At 41.9% G+C, this 20,070-nt stretch overlaps 1 protein-coding gene and 1 long non-coding RNA gene across 2 annotated transcripts; both read right to left on the bottom strand.

Moving 5' to 3' along the window:
- Positions 1 to 10,547: 10,547 nt before the first annotated feature.
- Positions 10,548 to 16,310, bottom strand: LOC307041426. The gene is made up of 6 exons (XR_013808765.1): positions 14,561 to 16,310; positions 14,262 to 14,393; positions 14,060 to 14,175; positions 13,849 to 13,972; positions 13,630 to 13,703; positions 10,548 to 11,779 (listed from the first exon to the last, which is right to left on the bottom strand). It is a non-coding gene; the product is annotated as an uncharacterized lncRNA (long non-coding RNA).
- An 86-nt stretch (positions 16,311 to 16,396) lies between these two features.
- On the bottom strand, positions 16,397 to 19,801 carry LOC307041425 (uncharacterized protein). The gene is made up of 2 exons (XM_079684828.1): positions 18,240 to 19,801; positions 16,397 to 17,466 (listed from the first exon to the last, which is right to left on the bottom strand). The coding sequence occupies exons 1-2, from the start codon at positions 18,456 to 18,458 to the stop codon at positions 17,140 to 17,142; spliced, it is 546 nt and encodes a 181-aa protein (XP_079540954.1). The 5' UTR covers positions 18,459 to 19,801; the 3' UTR covers positions 16,397 to 17,139.
- Between the last annotated feature and the right edge of the window lie 269 nt (positions 19,802 to 20,070).

The raw sequence follows: 20,070 nt of genomic DNA on the forward strand, positions 1-20,070 counted from the left end.
AAAGATTTATAACAGCAAAACACAATCAAACATTTGAAAATGTCCATTAATGCACTCAGTACTTGGTTGGGAATCCTTTTGCACGGATTACTGCATCAATGCGGCGTGGCATGGAGGCAATCAGCCTGTGGCATTGCTGAGGTGTTATGGATGCCCAGGATGCTTCAATAGCGGCCTTTAGCTCATTAGCATTGTTGGGTCTGGTGTCTTTCAGCTTCTTCTTCACAATACCCCACATATTCTCTATGGGGTTCAGGTCAGGGGAATTTGCAGGCCAATCGAGGACAGTAATGCCATGGTCAGTACACCAGTTACTGGTGGTTTTGGCACTGTGGGCAGGTGCCAGATCATGCTGGAAAATGAATTCCTCATCTCCATAGAGCTTTTCAGCAGACGGAAGCATGTAGTGCTCTAAAATCTCTTGGTACACAGCTGCATTTACTCTGGGCTTGATGAAACACAGTGGACCAACACCAGCAGCTGACATGGCTCCCCAAACCATCGCTGACTGTGGGAACTTCACACTGGATTTCAAGCAACTTGGATTTTGCTCCTCTCCAGCCTTTCTCCAGACTCTGGCGCCTTGACTTCCAAATGAAATACAAAACTTGCTTTCGTCTGAAAAGAGGACTTTGGACCACTGTGCAACTGTCCAGTGCTTCTTTTCCTTAGCCCAAGTCAGACGCCTCTTCCGTTGTCTTGAGTTCAGAAGTGGCTTGACCATGGGAATACGGCTATTGTAGCCCATTTCCCGGACACGTCTGTGAACAGTGACTTTTGATACCTGGACTCCAGCTTCAGTCCACTGTCTTTGAAGCTCCCCCAAATTCTGGAAGCGACTCTTCTTCACAATGCTGTTAAGGCTGCGGTCATCTCTCTTGGTTGTGCAGCGTTTCCTGCCACATTTCCCCCTTCCAACAGAGTTTTTGTGGATGTGCTTTGAAACTGCACTCTGTGAACAGCTTGCTCTTTGAGAAATTTCTTTTTGTGTCTTACCCTCCTGATGGAGGGTGTCAATGACGGTCCTCTGGACAGCAGTCAGATCAGCAGTCTTCCCCATACTTGTGATTTAGTTTACTGAACCAAGCTGAGTGTTTTTCAAGGCTCAGGAAACCCTTGCAGGTGTTTCGAGTTAATTAGACGATTCAAGTGATTCGTTGAACACCCTACTAGTATACTTTTTCATGATATTCTAATATTTAGAGATAGGATATTTGAGTTTTCTTAAGCTGTATGCCATAATCAGCAATATTAAAATAATAAAAGGCTTGCAATATTTCAGTTGATTTGTAATGAATCCAGAATGTATGACATTTGTTTTTTTTAATTGCATTACAGAAAATAAAGAACTTTATCACAATATTCTAATTTTCTGAGACAGTCCTGTATAGAGAGGTGACGGAGCTTTGTGGGGTCTCTTCTTCACGGCGGCCATTGCGAGAGGGAGCTGCAGCTTTTCTCTCCTCACCTGAACAATATTCTGCTTGTAACACTACCGCGCCTTTTTTAAATTAAAGTATCCCATTTTAATCTTCTCAGAGACTCCATTTAGTCTCATTTTTAAAGCTTCTCTCCTGGACGCGAGAATAACGTACATAGTTAACAATTGGTGACCCTGACGTGATCTCGTTCCACCAGGAGAGCAGTTGCAGTTTTCAAAGGAGCTTGAACAATGCTGGCAGACATACACTCGGGCCCATACAGAAAGGTAAAGAAGTACCTGTTTATTCAAAATCTTCAATAGATTACATAGTGAACAATAGGAGTGTGTGTCTGTCTGGTAAGATGGACTCCTGAGAAAGACTGCCTAAATTAATGTTAAAACAAGCCTAAATTGATAAACATTGGTATCCTATAACACGTGGCGTTGCTTTGTCACAGGCAGGGTGAGTTCACTTTCTTTTTTCTTACATTTAACCCTGCATGCTATTCGTTTGTCTGTTATTACATGTCGGCTAGAGGCCAATCACTTCAGTAAGTGTCTCTTGTTACGTTTTAAGTTAACGTGAATGGTTTTAGGCCATTAAGCAGTTGGGACTGCTTGAGGCAAAGACACAGCCACAGTTGGAAGCTGAGGTTATTGGAGTGAGGGTTTGTGTTAACAACAGTGTGAGGCTGTTTTAAAAAAAGTCCTTTGTGTGATGAGGCCAACCACTTCAATGAGTGTCTCTTGTTACGTTTTAAGTTAACGTGAATGGTTTTAGGCCATTAAACAGTAGGGACTGTTTGAGGCAAGGACAAAGCCCCAGTGGAACCACCACTGAGGATATTGAAGTGAGTCTTTAAACGACAGTGTGAGGCTGTTTTAAAAAAGTCCTTTTCCGAGGAAAAGGCCTGAGGAGTTTGAAGCTTTCAGTGGTTACTTTTTTCTGTTTTCAACAAGACATTGCGTGTGGATTACGACGAGAAAAAGCGACATTCGTGCGTCAGATAGACGATATTTTCTTCTGATTGTGTTTGGATAGCGTCCCATTTTGTCCCATAATAGCGTGTTAAAACAGAAGAGATAACCATACTGGCTCTTAAAGTCAAAAAATGTACGTACATGGGTTGAGGGCTATGACGTAAGGGTATGAGGCCCATTTATCATTGTAAACTAAATAGAAATTTTATTTTAAAACTACAGTGTTGTTGTGTGTTGAATTTTCTAGACTAAAGATCACCCCACCATTATTTCAACTCCGCTGTGAGAGCCACGAGGTGTGTTTTGAAATCCCTTTGTTCTTCAGGTTAAAGGTTGGAAAATCAGTTGCCATCTTGTCTTGCCCTCATGTTCACAATGAACCACACGGCAGTCGCCATTTCGTGAAATGCTAATTGAAAGTACTCAGTTTTTTTTATCAAAACCCAATCTGATTTTGGAATTTTGCTAGTGTTTAAATATTCCTGTTTGCAAATGTGTTTTGGCGGTTATGTGCTGTGTTGTTTTACCATAGTGTAATTTTCTTCCCATTTTTAAGAAGGAAAATAAACTTTTTCTTGTTGAATTGAGGTCAAAAATCTCCCTAGTGGATTGAACTGTAAATTACAACAGCGCACTCTGCTGGTAGTACAGAATTATTACACAGATAGAGGAAACACCTCTTAGGAAAAATTCAATAGCATTTTGAAGTTTAATTTTAAGTGCTATAAACATGCTTGATCGCCAAGATAGAATTGCAAGTGGTTTCTAATTATAAGATAAGAAATTTTAAATAATACTCTTTCAAATAAGACTATAGAATATTCAAAAAGCTAACACAAGTTATGACATTTACATAATTCCATGCACTTCGGTATGTACTGTACACAGTAGATTTTCACCAGATTTCTAATTTTCAAAGTCAAAACCATACACTGTACAATTTTTATTTTTAACATTTCATAATAAAATTTGCATAATTTTTATATTTTAATTTACTTTATTAATATTTAAAAAAAAACTTTTAAATAAAAAAAAAAAATCTATAACTTAAAAAAAAAAAAAAAAAAAAAAAACCTTGAGCAACTCAAAAAACAAACAAACCCAGATTTAAAGTTAAGTTCGGATGACATAGGATATTATTTATCAGGAACGAAGGTGCTAGTCGGAGGATTAGTACTTTGATAACTTAATAACTTCATTCGAATAGGAAGAGAGCATGTCACCGAAAGAAACTAAGTTGAGACCAGACGCAGAGCCAGGCTCAACTGCAGATATCAAGGAAAGGGTAAAAATCAGATCAGATGCTTTGACCTTTCCAAGTAAAAGACAGAAGAGATGGAACCAAATAGAGAAACTGTTGGAACAGTGGCAAACAAGAGGACTGATTCCAGCAGATGATCAACCTGGACCAACAAAAGCCCATAGAAGAACAGTACTCGACTATGAGCACGAAAAATGCTTACAACAGCTAACCATGGAGGGAAGCTGAAGAAAGATTTATAAGAGTTTCAAGTCTGATACTCCACCTGGAATATGCCAGCCTACTGGCAGACAGCATAAATGTGGTCCAAGTAGCAGACCTGGCAGTGAGGGAAGACATAGCAGAAAAAAACAAAGAGGCTCCAGTTATCCAAACTCCGAAGCTGTATCTAAGCTTGGCCGAAGTCCCTCCTCTCTCCCCGAATGTTGGTTTTATAGGAGAAGTCTTGCAGTTGAATGGAGTCTCCACAGACAAACATCTAAAAAAATTGAAGTATGAAGTAAGAATGCTAACCAGTAAATCAAAACACCTGATGGGAGAGAACATACGATTAGAAGAAATCACAGAAGAAAGACGACGACAAAGAGAAACACAAAAGACAGAAATGGTAGCATTACAACTGAGACTCTTGAAAATACAAATAGCTGAGAAAGATACCGAAGCTAATAAAAACAAGAAAGCGGCAAGGCAAATGGCAGCTCCATCAAAGATGGCCAAAGAACCAGAGAAGGCAGGGCAGACACCTCAAACAGTTCAACCTCGAGTAGTGCCAGAGATTCAGATGCAGAACCGACAAAAAGGAGGAAGAGGTTTCCGGTTTGAGAGATGTTACCATTGCAGCCAAATGGGACATTGGTCCAGAGAGTGTCCGCAGAACAATGCACCAAACAACGGCCCTCCATGCATTTACCCCAGGGGAGGTTTCCATGATGACGACAGAAGCAGGGGGTCCCAGGGATGTCAAAGACGAACAGCATCGCCAAACATGAACCAAATACCACTGACAGCCTGGTATCAACCACAACAATAAGGAAGTTCAGAGGGCCAGACCACCAGGTGATGCATCTTCAGCACAAGGATATTTAGAAAACCAGCTACATAGAGCCACATATATCACCACAGGAGGGAGAGGTTGAATGTTATTTAAAAGATAGTGAGTAGAATATTGCATTTACACATAGAGCATCCACAGATTAGAAGTAGCAGAGTAGAACATTTAGCAGACTATTTTTGTAATTATGAGAAGGATACAGATTACAAGTGATGTTGTTCCCCCATACAGAAAACTATTGTGTCGACACAGCTAGGGAGGTCAAGACGATGGATTTCCACCCAAAATATGCAAGGGGCGGCGATACACCTGACGTGAAGCTGTCCAGACCTGAAAACAGAAACTCGATTCTGCTGTGGTGAAGTCTGGCTACAAAGGGAGGTGTTCCAATAGGGTCGCTTGTCTCAAACCAGTGAAGAAGTCAACAAGAACCCAGCTGAACTAGAGAGTGACTGTTAGCGGGAGAACTGTGACGTAGCGACAGAGACTGGCCCAACATTTTCCAGCCAGTACATAGATAGACCCCGTCAGAAGACCGGGGCTGTGTTTAAAGGGGAACTTCATTTATTCTTAGCCAGAAGTGTAGTTTTTAATCAAACAATTATGTGATTTATGGAGTCAGATTACATTTTTCTCATAAACACAATTTTATAATCGGTCTGAAGTATCTGTTTTAAGGCATGAGCCGCAGATTAAATAACATAACACTGATTTAGACCTTGAAGGAAGAAGTTGTAGGGTTTTTACAACAGTTTCAAGAATCAGTCTTTATTTATTTATTCTTGAGTAACTTTACTGATTTATAGTGTAGTACGTAAGGCAATATCTCATTTTGAGTGAGCAGCACCAGCCCTTCATGCAGGTCACTCTGTGAGAATAATTCATATTTTCCCTCCAGTTTGGAGAAATATTATTTTATCATATGTTAGTTCAGCAGTGTCAACCAATCCTCTAATCCTAGAATTATTGAGACGCATTAGCGACTCCAGAGGTATTGTTTTTTCGTAGCAACAATGATGCATAACACCATGACAAAAGCCATTATTGAAACAAGTAAACTATTAGAAGTGCTAATTGCAGATTTTTTGTGAATATGCATTTATGCCATCAGAAAGCCATACATCATACGATATTTTTGTAGGCCTTGTGGGTACAAGAAGAAGTTATATTTATTTAATGCAACGTTATGTGTTTTACATGTCCTGTTCATAATAGGGTAATCATTGCAATATTAATTGAGCATGTTATGCTCAAAGGAGGGAGTGTCATGATTATACAGATATGTTGATTCGGTGATGTTGTATTTAATAAATAATAACAGGTAGTTAACAATAAGTCTCATAACAACAAGAGGTATGCCGAAGCTAGGGCCTTCTCCAAGGAGGGAGTGGTCTAGTTTTAGATATTAGACAAATAGAAGTGGATGAATATGTCAGAACTCTGAGTAATATTATGCAAGTTTTGTCTACACAGGCTAGGAAAACTACAGAGATACCAGACGAGACACCAGAAGAGACTCCTGTTCGGCCAGGTGAATGGGTGAGGGTTAAAGTTCACAAAAGACAGTGGGCTCATCCCCGGTGGACGGAAGCGTTAAAAGTTGGAACAAACTTCACACGCGCTCCAGTTTAAAGGTAAAGAAAAAGGAGCAAATTGACACCACCTCACACATTGTCACCCTTCACTGGCAACTTCCAGAACATTATTGGGAGTTAGGACTGATTTGGCAGAGCTGGAACAAAACAATAAATAGAAATAAGATAAAGATAGATAAAGATAGAAACAGCTCAAAAGACAAATTGTCTATAGATTTGTATAGATTGTACACTAAAGTGAAAACTAATTTTTTTTGTTTTACATCTGAAAAAGAGTCCAATTTTTTGTATGTTATTTTTGTACTCATCATTTAAATTCTGTAACTGACACAACCAGGGATAAAATAGAGATGATGTAAAGAACAAAGCCTAACCAATTGTGGGGTCCCCTAAGGATAAGAGCCAGAATAGCATTGCTGATTGTGCTCAGTACACTTGGCACCTTTCTGGTTGGATGGGGAGTACAATATCAAGTAAGACATGGAACCATTAGTTCACTCATAGAGAATGCCCACATCACTAACAAGACTCCAGCTGTGTTTCAGAGACTTTCACTTATCCCCAGAGCCAAAAGATCAGCAGAGCAACAAGAGGAGGAGTTAGAAATACTCGTTCCCAAAGGTGAGGCGGTTATAATCAAGATGATTCACCCCCGCTACATGTAGTTCTTGTATCAAATGATGAGATGCGTTTAAGTCAGGGGTGGGGAACCTCCGGCCTCCGGGCCGTATACGGCCCGTGAGACCATTTGGTACGGCCCTCGAGGTAATTTATAAACACACGCAAAAAAGAAAAAACTTCAAGAAATCTAGACCGCAAAAGAATTAAACAAGCTTGTTTTTCCTGGCCAAGGTCAGGGTCCTTGAACACAACACGAGCCTAACGTGTCATCACGTGGTATATGTCTCGTCTGACAGGAGTGTAGTTCTAACGGAGAGCACCAGAACGCGGCTCCGGGCCTGGACTTCACAAATTGCAATACCCATAAGGAGCTGTACACATGCCGCAGTTTTTGCGTGGCTGTGTCTTTAGTTGAAAGCCCAGTGGCGATCTGTTCATCTGTCATACTGATCATACAGTCAATAACGTTGTTGTTATTAGCATCTGGTTAGCTAGCTATGCTAACGAATATAAGAAGCTTTTTCTCCAACCAGTGAGGTAAAGGCACATCTTTATATGATCATTATAGTTATAGAAAAATAAGAGAATAAATTAAACAGGTATACAATACTAATATGACAGTAAAAAAAAGTTGTTATTAATAAACAAGAATACAGTTTAAAAGGGAAGTGATTTGTAAAATATCCATAAAGAAAAAAATCTGCTTACTGTTCTGTTTCATATGGGTGTTGAGAGATGTGTCCATAGATCTCTTCATGTTGCTCTCAAAGTGCACCAGATTGATGCTTTTAACTTCAACATTTAAAAAAAATCTTCCTGGTGGTTGTTACACCTTCTGCCTTCCTGGTCGTCTGAGTGTTTTCAGCTGTGTGTGTTCTATGTAAATGAGCTGTGCGGTTGCCCTCCCGGCATTGGCTGCCATCTCCTGGTCCGCCCCTGAAGATTGCGATTGGAGCACACCGGGCCCGACGCGTGTTGCATTCCTCTTCCCCTAGTTGGGACGTAACATACATGGGGGCTCATCTGGGATATAACTAAATTCCTGGGGTTATAAGCAGTGCTTGAATTGGGCCGGTACTCCCCGGTACGCAGTACCGGCACTTCTGATTTTTACCCATGTGGTACCGGCACTTCTTCAGTAAAATGCCGGTACTCAGCCGCCGGCAATATACGTATATATTGTAAACGCAACGCAGCGCAAATGTGGGTCTGACTCTACCTCACAGAGGGTGACTGGCTGTCTACATGACATGGCCTGCCGACATTGCCACTTTCATACAGATCATACTAATGCCCTCGATTGGTCTCTGTGTGTCATTCAAGCTCAGGAGGGTGTGTGTTGGTATATGTGTGGCGCGAGCGAGCGAGAAAGCGCGCGCACCGGTTACGTGTATTGTTGTTAGCATCTGGTGCTAGCTAGCTGCGCTAACGGATATAAGGAGCTGTTTCAACAACAAGGTGGAGGGAGAGTCCTTTGCTGTCAGACTGAGAGGCTGATAACTACAGCTCTGGTGCGGTAAATTACTCTCTGAGTCTTTAGATAGTTAGCTTGGTTTAAGTTATCTCAGTGGGTCTCAAACGGTTCGGTCACCATTTATGTAAACACATATTTCCATTTGAGGGGGTATTGATTAGTAAAATATGCATGAATAATACAAACAAAATGTATAGGTGAAAAAAGGTAAGATAAACTTGTTGAGAGCTAAAACTAGTCTTTGCTGTTGCCTCAAAGAGAAGCAGGGGGGAGAGGAGGGAGACAGGAGAGGCCGATTCAGGAGCCCAGACACACTCACAACTATAAATGAACCAAAAACAAATAAATAAACAAGTTTCAATGTTTTTTCATATTGGATATTGTATGTTATTGGTTATGGCCATGTACTTATGATGTTATGATTATTTAAATGTATACATTTTTGTTTCATATGGGTGTAGTCTCTTTATTTCCCCCTCAAAATGCACCAGATTGATGCATTTAAGTCCAACATTTAAAAAAAAATCTTACCGGGGGAACATGCCCCCGGACCCCCCTATAGGATTTGAGGCCCTGCCCCACTGTTCCCAAATAGATTTCCAATTTTTTAAATAGTAACCCATCTCCATATGTTTTTTTTTGGGTAGTAGATTTAAACTAGAGGGCTATCACTTTGTGCAGCAACGCTATTGACAAATAAATCCAGCAAAATGGCACAAAAAACTGGTAGTGGCCTCAGGGACGAGGAGTCATTTAACCAGCCAGTAGGAGTCAAGCTTTACTTTCTTTTATATCCATAAAGAAAAAGTAAATCTGTTTACAGTTGTTTCATTATGGATGTTGAGAGGTATCCATATATCTCTTAATTTTGCTCTCAAAGTGCACCAGATTGATGCATCTAACTTCAATATTTTAAAAAAAATGTTCCCGGGGGAGCATGCCCCCGGACCCCCCTAGACTAGAGGGTGTCAGGTCCACTCCCCACTTATAAAAATAGCACTTTACCACTGCACCCCCTCTAATCTCAGATGTACCCTGAGTCATTTTGTTTAAGTACAGTGAGCCTTTCTAAAATATACAGTAAAGAGACAAACCCACCAGCATTATAGGATATACTATGACTTTGTGCCAAATACTTGTTGCTGATTTAGAGTACTGGCACCTTTTTTATTCCAATTCAAGCACTGGTTATAAGTGGTTTTTATAGCTAAAAAAAACAATTTGTTAAGGTTGTGTGCAGTTTAGCTGAGTATGGCAACTTTTGATTTGGAGTCGTTTTTGGTCTGTCCTTCTCATGAGCAGTTAGTTCAGTGTCGTAGAGACGACTTATATGAGATAGCGCAACATTTTGGTCTCCCAGTGGCAAAACCATTATTTAAAAAAGAGTTAAAGGCTCTGGTGGGGATGAGTTGGTGGAAAGGGGTTTTCTGGTGCTGCCTGCACAAGCTGAGCTCACTGTGCCAAATGTCCGTGCTAAAGGAGAGGGTAGTGACAGCGAGGGGAGCGAGCAGTGTAAAGCACCGTCTGCACCGCCTCGCTATAGTCCACCGTCTCCTGGTAGTCCTGATTCCTGGGAAGGGAATAAACTTAAAGCTCGCCTCGCCCGACTTCAGTTGGAAGCTAAAGACAGGCAACTTCAGTTGGAAGCTAAAGACAGGCAACTTCAGTTGGAAGCTAAAGACAGGGAGCAAGACAGGCACTTTCAGTTGGAGGTAAAGAAAATCGAAACCGATAAGGAAATTAAAAAAATCGAAGCAGATAAGGAAGTCCGGATACGGCAGATGGAGCTAGACTCCCAACTGCGCGCATCCGGTGCTTTTGACTCTGCCGGAAGAAACTTGCCATCTCCACCTCCTCCACCTGCCTTTGACGTGAGTAACAACATTTCGCTAGTGCCAACATTCTGTGAGACTGAGGTAGATGCCTATTTTGGTGCCTTCGAGCGCATTGCTACAGCATTGCGGTGGCCGGTTGAAGTTTGGGCTCTGATGGTAACGTGCAAATGATATGGAAAAGCTCAGGAAGCAGTTGTGGCTCTCACGTTAGAGGACAGCCTGCAGTATGACTCAGTAAAGGTTGCCATCCTCAGAGTGTAGGAATTAGTTCCTGAAGCTTACCGGCAAAAGTTTAGACACTATAGGAAGAGTCCTGATCAAACGCACGTAGAGTTCGCTAGGGGAAAGGGAATGTGTTTTGGTAAGTGGATTGCTTCATGTAATGCTACCGATTATTCTTCTCTGAGGGAATTGATCATGTTGGAGGAGTTTAAAAAAAGTTTGCCTGAGCACATTGTTTTTTACTTAAATGTGCAAAAAGTAAATACCCTCTCTGCTGCTGCTGTGTTAGCCGATGAGTATGTGTTAACGCATAAATCTTTGTTTTCCCCCGTCTTTACTGACAGATCCTGCCGTGTGGTAGCCACACCATCTACTGAACCGTTGAATGTGTGTAATGTAACCAGAGAGGAGAGGGAGTGCTTTTACTGTCACAAACCTGGACATGTCATCGCCAATTGCGCAGCTCTGAAGCGTAAATAACAGCGGCAGAGTATGTCCCCGCCAAACGGTATTGGCCTGATCACCCATACACGTGCACAGGCGAGTAAAAGTGTTTCGGATGTCCCATTGTCTGATCCTGTGATTCTGCCGGTGTCTTCAGATAAAGCAGTGTCTGAGGAGAAGCCAGAAATTGTGGCTCCCCCTCGTGAGGATGTCATGAGCCAGGGGTGGACTGGGACAAAAATTCAGCCCTGGCATTTTCTGTCCAGACCAGCCGACTACATTATCAGCGGACACTACATAGAAGTCCACTAAACTTGCGGCATCTTCTCTCATGCATACTACAAAGGAGAGTCATATTCCTTGATAGCAGTTAACAAATAAAGCACTTAACTATGAACTCAAGGACTAAAATTGACAGCTATATCAATCAATCTTTATTCATTATAGTGTCAAATCACAACAGAAGTTATGTCATGACTAGGGGTGGGATGAGACTAACGGGAAGAACCCTTATGATAACCTTTCAGTTTTTAGTCTGTGATTGTGAAAATCTTTTGGTGTAAGCCCAGTATTAGTTAAAACCAGACTCGGACAATAATAACAAAAAAATATCCTGACAAATAATCTAAATAGAAACATATTACAGCATTAGAGCTGAAACTCACTCACTCATTATGAAACCATAAATAGAGAATTGAAAAAAAAGAAATATATATATATATATATATACATAGCTGTGTGAAAAGTCTAAGACATGGGTTACAGGTCTGAATAGATATGCATTCTCATATACGTGTATGTGCACAAGTATGTATTGCTCTATACTTCCTCGTCCGCAGCCAACCAGCTCCACTCCTCACCAAATTCGTGACCTGCAAGAAACAGCAAACAGAACTTGTACTCAGTATCTGTGTACTGACAAATACAGGACTGTCTCAGAAAATTAGAATATTGTGATAAAGTTCTTTATTTTCTGTAATGCAATTAAAAAAACAAAAATGTCATACATTCTGGATTCATTACAAATCAACTGAAATATTGCAAGCCTTTTATTATTTTAATATTGCTGATTATGGCATACAGCTTAAGAAAACTCAAAAATCCTATCTCAAAAAATTAGAATAGTTCCTCAGACCAAGTAAAAAAAAAAGATTTATAACAGCAAAACACAATCAAACATTTGAAAATGTCCATTAATGCACTCAGTACTTGGTTGGGAATCCTTTTGCACGGATTACTGCATCAATGCGGCGTGGCATGGAGGCAATCAGCCTGTGGCATTGCTGAGGTGTTATGGATGCCCAGGATGCTTCAATAGCGGCCTTTAGCTCATTAGCATTGTTGGGTCTGGTGTCTTTCAGCTTCTTCTTCACAATACCCCACATATTCTCTATGGGGTTCAGGTCAGGGGAATTTGCAGGCCAATCGAGGACAGTAATGCCATGGTCAGTACACCAGTTACTGGTGGTTTTGGCACTGTGGGCAGGTGCCAGATCATGCTGGAAAATGAATTCCTCATCTCCATAGAGCTTTTCAGCAGACGGAAGCATGTAGTGCTCTAAAATCTCTTGGTACACAGCTGCATTTACTCTGGGCTTGATGAAACACAGTGGACCAACACCAGCAGCTGACATGGCTCCCCAAACCATCGCTGACTGTGGGAACTTCACACTGGATTTCAAGCAACTTGGATTTTGCTCCTCTCCAGCCTTTCTCCAGACTCTGGCGCCTTGACTTCCAAATGAAATACAAAACTTGCTTTCGTCTGAAAAGAGGACTTTGGACCACTGTGCAACTGTCCAGTGCTTCTTTTCCTTAGCCCAAGTCAGACGCCTCTTCCGTTGTCTTGAGTTCAGAAGTTGCTTGACCATGGGAATACGGCTATTGTAGCCCATTTCCCGGACACGTCTGTGAACAGTGACTTTTGATACCTGGACTCCAGCTTCAGTCCACTGTCTTTGAAGCTCCCCCAAATTCTGGAAGCGACTCTTCTTCACAATGCTGTTAAGGCTGCGGTCATCTCTCTTGGTTGTGCAGCGTTTCCTGCCACATTTCCCCCTTCCAACAGAGTTTTTGTGGATGTGCTTTGAAACTGCACTCTGTGAACAGCTTGCTCTTTGAGAAATTTCTTTTTGTGTCTTACCCTCCTGATGGAGGGTGTCAATGACGGTCCTCTGGACAGCAGTCAGATCAGCAGTCTTCCCCATACTTGTGATTTAGTTTACTGAACCAAGCTGAGTGTTTTTCAAGGCTCAGGAAACCCTTGCAGGTGTTTCGAGTTAATTAGACGATTCAAGTGATTCGTTGAACACCCTACTAGTATACTTTTTCATGATATTCTAATATTTAGAGATAGGATATTTTAGTTTTCTTAAGCTGTATGCCATAATCAGCAATATTAAAATAATAAAAGGCTTGCAATATTTCAGTTGATTTGTAATGAATCCAGAATGTATGACATTTTTGTTTTTTTTTTAATTGCATTACAGAAAATAAAGAACTTTATCACAATATTCTAATTTTCTGAGACAGTCCTGTATATGTAGCCATGTAGCCTTTTTGTGACGTAGTGACACTTAGTGAACAAATGTATCCGTCATGAAGGATGACTTGAGTCTCAAAAGAGCCCTAAGGCCTACCTGCATAACTGTTAATTAGGAAATAATCATAATCAAACCTTTTGTTTCAATCTGAGACAAAACAAGTTGCATAATAAACTCACAAAGTCAAGACGAAGCTCTCAGATATGATCTATGACTCAAGCATCAAGAAGAACTTCTAGCAGGTCAGGAAAACCTGTTTGACAGGAGATAATGGTAGCAGAGAATATAAAGAGACATTTATGAATTACCAATTGTCATTTTATCACACATATAGTATATTTCTTCACATAAACCTTTAAACATAACCTTTAAACATACACATATTGCATTCCTCTCACCACATGAAATAAGCTCCGGAACCTAAAAGTGGCCCAGTGAATGATGGAGGAGACAAAGCAGGTCCTCAAAAGGGGACAGAGGGAAAACAACTTCTTAGGCTGTCATATGTCATAGGTGGTCCACCTAAAAGAGACATGGAAACATTATTAAGTCTCTCATCATCACAAATCAAGTATGAATTCATATAACATTATAAGACACATGACATACTCAAAAAATCATAGACTTCTCAAAAAGTGGTGAAGTGGAGGCAGTAAGGGAGCAAATCCTTGAAAATGGACGGAGGGGGAACAACTCCTCAAGCTCTCACATGTCAAGTGGTCAACCTGAGAGGGAATCGGATACATTATTAAGTCTCTAATCATCACAAATTAAGTATGATTTCATAAAACATAAAAAATGATAAACTCACCATACTAGAGGAGACTCAACAGCCAAACTTTGGTGCAGTGAAGGTAGAGAGTGGAGGCAGAGAGAGAGCAAGTCCTCGAACATGGACGGAGGGGGAACAACTCCTCAAGCTCTCACATGTCAAGTGATCAACCTGAGAGAGAATTGGATACATTATTAAGTCTGAAAAATAAATAAAATGTTTTCCTCTGTCCTGCACCTAGAGTTGAAAACTTTTGGGATGTGCGTTTCTTTCAAAACTTTTTTAAAATTATGAAGTATGAATTTATACAACATTAAAAAAATACATGATAAACTTACCAAATTCTAACAATGGTCCCAAATGAGAGAACAAGTCCACATATAGAACAGAGGGAGAACGACTCATGTACACTAATTTAGTGTACATGATCACACCATTAAGGATCAACACATAAGCACAATACAACTTCTGAAAAGCATCATTAAAATGACAAATAATGAATTACTACATCCATAATGTGTGATGTGTGATAATAACAATAATATTAAATATTTCTCGCCTTATCAGTGGAGCAGCTTTTTAAGCAGCTCACTCTTCTCTGCAAGTCTGTCTATCACAGAGTCAAGAGTCCAAGGACATGAGGATGTCTTTCTCTGTGGCCATCAACATAAATGCCTCCAATTTATCAGATGAGAGGGTGCTTCTGAGTCTGTTTTTAATAAACTTCAAAATTGAAAATGTGCGCTCACAAGCCACCTGTGTGAGGGATAATGTAAGCAGGTATTTATAAGCAAGGCCTAGGACAGGGTATGCATCTGTTAGCATGTTGAAACGGCGAAGTATCTGGTAGCAGCACAGAGGGCATTCTTTGCAGGAGCAACAGCTTATGGGAGTTATCTCAACCTCTTCTGTGTTGTCCTCCTCACCACCTGATCCATCTTCTACTGTTCTTGCTTTGTACTCTGCCAATGGGGATGCCTTCAGCCTGTTCCACTGGAGTGCAAAGCTTTTCAACTCGGCCTGCATATTTTCCTTGGTTGCCCTGCTGTCAAATCCTTGCAAGCACTTGCTTAAGTCTTGGAGGGCAGACTGGGGAAGAGCACTGGTGCAGAGCTGAGGGAAGTTTCTGGGATCCAGACATGCCAAGTCAGCATATAGATTGCCGTGTGTTAAAAAGCGCCTATGAATGGCCTCAATTGCTGTGTCCATGATCCGGTTATTCACATTCACCTCATAGGATTTTTCTGCATCATCCAGGGTCTCATCCTGAGCCATCTCTCCAGGCAGGACTTTCTTCATCCTCCTCCTCGTTTGTGGCAGTGTGGCCTCCACTTCAATGTCCGTGTCATCTCTCTCTTGGATTTCTGTGTTTGTCCAGTTGACAAATGTGTCTGCTGCTTTTTTTACAGATTCAAAATCTCTTCCCAAGCTTTTCAGCGTATCCTGTGTCGATGCCACCATTCTGTGAGCAGAGAGGATGTCCAATCCTGCCGTCTGAAGGTATTTAGACAATGGAGAGGTATGTTCAAATATGCGGAGGAAGATTTGAGCCGTCAAGATCGTCTCATACTTGAGCAATGACTGCATATCCTCTGGCCATGACACGGATACATGGTTTCACTGTTGCCTGTTTCTGTATAGCTGATAATGTCAACAGCACATCAACGTACAGACCATCTTTTGGTTTTCCAAAGAAGCCAAACACCTTCTTCAGGGCCTCATGCTTGGCCCACCAGCGTGTCTCGCCAATAGGAGCAAGGCGTCTACGTCTCTTGTTTCGGCCTGACTCTTCCCACACATTCATCCTTTTATATGACTCTTTGATGAATACCGCAATGCCATTGAGGAGCGTAAACAGGGACCCACTCTCAATAACAATCTGGGTTGTGTTTGCAAGCACCAGATTTAGTACATGTGCGTAGCACCATACATGCACCTGGTTTGGAGATTGTGCAGACAATAGTGAGGAGAATCCTTTGTATTGGCCTTGCATGTTTGATGCCCCATCAGTCGCATTTCCAATGCACATGGTCTTGCTGAGGCCCATTTTGTCCAGAACTTCTGACAGCATGTTGACAAAGGCCTGTCCAGTGAATGAACTGCACTTCAGCACTGCAACAAGCCTCTCATGAACAACATCAGTAACATACCTCATATTTATAGAGCATTGATCCTGAGAGGTGATGTCCTGTGTTGTTTCCAGCTGCACTGAAAACATTCCTGCTTTCTTGATATCACTGGAGATGTTTTTTTTAATCAGATGGTGAATTGCATCTATCACTGAGTTGACTGTGGTTTTGGAGAGTAAAGTTACAAGAGAACCTCTGCCTCTCGTGCCACCAGACAAATGCAACTTTTTGCTGTTCTCAACGCAGCTGTCCAGGTGCTCTTTTAAACAGAAATCATACTTCCCCAGTAGAAGTTTGAGTTCCAAGAAATTATCATGATCACATGTGTGGTCTTCCAGAGTATATGCTGCCTCATTTTCTGACCTCCTGTATGCAAGCCCCCTCTTCCCCAGAACCTTGATGATATCTATGATGCGCTCCAAAACCTGCCGTCTCTTTCTGACCTGCTCTCTGTGCGCCGACATCTGACTGCCACCAAACACACTGCTGATATCAGCACTGGTGGATTTCAAGAGGTAAGCTTCAGCAAAGTTTCTGTGTCCACTGCTTCTCTCATGCTCCTCTGTGCGTTGGTGTATATGCCTCCAATCTGACATTCCACTGATGAACAGACTGCTATCAGTTCTCTTACCGAATGCCATGCAGATGAAACAATACAGCATGTGACGCTCTGGACAGTACGTCAGGCACCTTCTACTGGTGCCGTCTCTGCTACAGAACACTTTCTGCACCACTGGATTGCTACTTTTTTGCTGAGGATGGTAATTTAAAAATGACTGGAGATTTCTCTAATCAGGTTGTGAAAAAAAATCTGTTATTTGACTGGCACACTCATAGCTCTCAACAGCTGTTTCCCTCTCAGGTGATCCTGTCTTTGGGCTGACACACTCCTCACTCTCTCCAGCCTTTTCCCTCTCAGGTGATCCTGTCTTTGGGCTGACATACTCCTCACTCTCTACAGCCTTTTCCCTCTCAGGTGATCCTGTCTTTGGGCTGACATACTCCTCACTCTCTACAGCCTTTTCCCTCTCAGGTGGTGCAGTCTTTGGGCTGCCTGAATTGGTCTGGCTCTCTCCCTGAACTGACCAGCTGGACTTTACCTGAACCTGTCTGGGCTGGACATAGGGAAAGCATTTATCATTGGATGGGGAAATAACTCAAAACCACAGAATAATGTACAAGATAAAAGATTAGTTCATATTGAACGAAACATTCGCGAGCGTAACAACACTAGTGGCTTTGCCATGTTTTCATTATGACACTTAGTGTTTTCCAATGCAAAAAAGTAAGATCTTTGTGACAAAACCTGAAAATGCTCAAGACAGCACTATACACAGCCATTTGAAAACTACAGTAAAAGTAACACATTTACACAGAAATTAAAGTTACACACAAATTATGAAATAGTTATCACCTCAGTAAACAATAAATGAATTGAAAGATTACAATACATTTAATGGCAAATATTGCAAATTAATCTAATTATTTCCTATAGGTTTACTTATATTTTGTGCTAAAATTCAAAGTATCTCATCTGTATTTACAATACAGCTTGATTCTGCAGCTTCATCTCTACTTACAGCTCGTTGGTCCATGTGAACGTTTACTGTTGCTATTGCTACAAGAAACCGCTGACGTTAGCAGCTCTTAGCTAGCCTAGCTAAATCATCTGAACAATAAAAACCCATATCACAATTCGGCATATTTAAACAAAATCAACCACAACTACCAACATTCACAGCCCTTCAACTCTGGGCTAATATGTTGTCACAAGTAGGACTATGCAGTTAATTAGGTCACATCACATTCAATGTAAAAACATTTTCTACTTTTTTTTGGACAAGTCTCAAAAATGTAGCCTAGCCAGCCCCAGGCTAACGTTACTTACCATGTATGCCTCCACTCGCTCGTCTCCCGGCGCAGCAGCACCTGCTGGGGCGGTGACCACGGCACCAAATAGGTCCGTCAATTTAGAATATTTAGCAGCCTCCACCTCCAGAGACTTCAGCTTTTTAAGTCGCAGTTTTTCAGCGCCCCCCGGGCGTTTCTTCTGCTTATCCATTTTCAGCTCAGCAGCAGCCCGTCCCGCGACTCCCACCCATGCCATGAGGTCCCGCCCCACCCTGGTTTGTGTTGTGATTGACAGCACTGTCAGGGCTCTCTGAGCCTGTCAGCCCATGATTGATTGACAATGACAAACAATAGACCAATAATATGTGTCGATGCTGGCAACACACTGCTAGCCCCCTGTAGCCAATTGGCCGGCCCAATTGGAGGGAATTTAGAGGGGAAAAAAAGAAAAGAAAAAAAACATTGTGGACCGGCCCACATTGGGTCAACGGCCCACCGGGACGATACCCGGTATGCCAGATGGCCAGTCCACCCCTGAGAGACCAGTGCGACACGCCGGCTCAGACAAGCCTCCCGACTTTCCGACTCTCCCGGTAACCCGAGAGCGTCAGGTAGTTTATCGGATCCTAGTGTTGGTGTTAGCTCTGCAACACTTCAAGATTTATGTTGGACCCAGCCTTTGGCCGATTGTGATGTTTACATGTTACGATCCATTCATATTCTGCCCTAGCGTGTCCAAGCACAACCAGCGTCTCCTGCAATGGGCTCTGATTGTGCGGGACTACAACAGTAGACACCCGTCATTAAAGGGTTCAGAGAATGTGTTGGCCGATGCTCTGTCCAGGTTGGGTTTTGTGATAGGTAGCTTTGTTAATTGAGTTTGTGATGTTAATGTGTGTTCTTAGGAGTTCGTTAGTGTGTTTGGTTCACAAAGCTGTGGGTTTGTGTGTTACGGCTGCTGCCTTCCTGGTCGTCTGAGTGTTTTCAGCTGTGTGTGTTCTATGTAAATGAGCTGTGCGGTTGCCCTCCCGGCATTGGCTGCCATCTCCTGGTCCGCCCCTGAAGATTGCGATTGGAGCACACCGGGCCAGACGCACTCCAATCGCAGCGCACAGCCGGCGCACACCTGCTGGAGATTACTACAAAGCTTGGGGACAATCATCATTCTGGAGGCTCTGTTGAGTGAACAGATGCCTCTCGCTATTTACTCTTCGTTGTGGGGGTTAACTTGTGTGGACCGTGTTATTGTGATTAGCAGTATTGTTGTGATTAGATGTGCTTAGATTAGTTTGATTAGATATGCTTAGATTAGTTTAGTATTGTTTGACTGTTGTCCTAGCTGTTTTTTTTTTACAGCCTTCCTTTGCTAGTTGTACCACTTTTATAGTGAGGTTTTGTTTCCTTCTTTATTTAGTGTGTGAGTATTTAGTTTCCCGGTATGAGTTTAGACTCACTTTCTTAGAGTCCTCCTTTTGTTTGGTTATTTGTCAACCTGTGCCCTTTTGTTTGTTCCAGGCTGCATGCCTGCCATTTTGTTTACCAGCTATTTTAAATAAACGCTTATAATTAATACCAATTACATACTGGTGTGTGTTGCATTCCTCTTCCCCTAGTTGGGACGTAACAGTGGTGCATGCCCCCAAACCCCCCTACTGTAGATGAGGTTAGATCCCCCCCCCCCCCACACACACACTTAAATCATGTCCACATGGATATGAAACTAAATACATTTGCACACATCTTGTGTCCATATCTTTCTGTTTTGGTGGTCATGCCACGGTGCATGAATGCGCGGGTCATGGTCAAATATCTGGATTAAGAGGTTGCTTTTTCTTTGCACAGCATGAAAGAAACGCGAAATGAATGGG

This window comes from Notothenia rossii, assembly GCF_949606895.1.
Source record: "Notothenia rossii genome assembly, chromosome: 5".
In the NCBI taxonomy this organism is placed as follows: domain Eukaryota; kingdom Metazoa; phylum Chordata; class Actinopteri; order Perciformes; family Nototheniidae; genus Notothenia; species Notothenia rossii.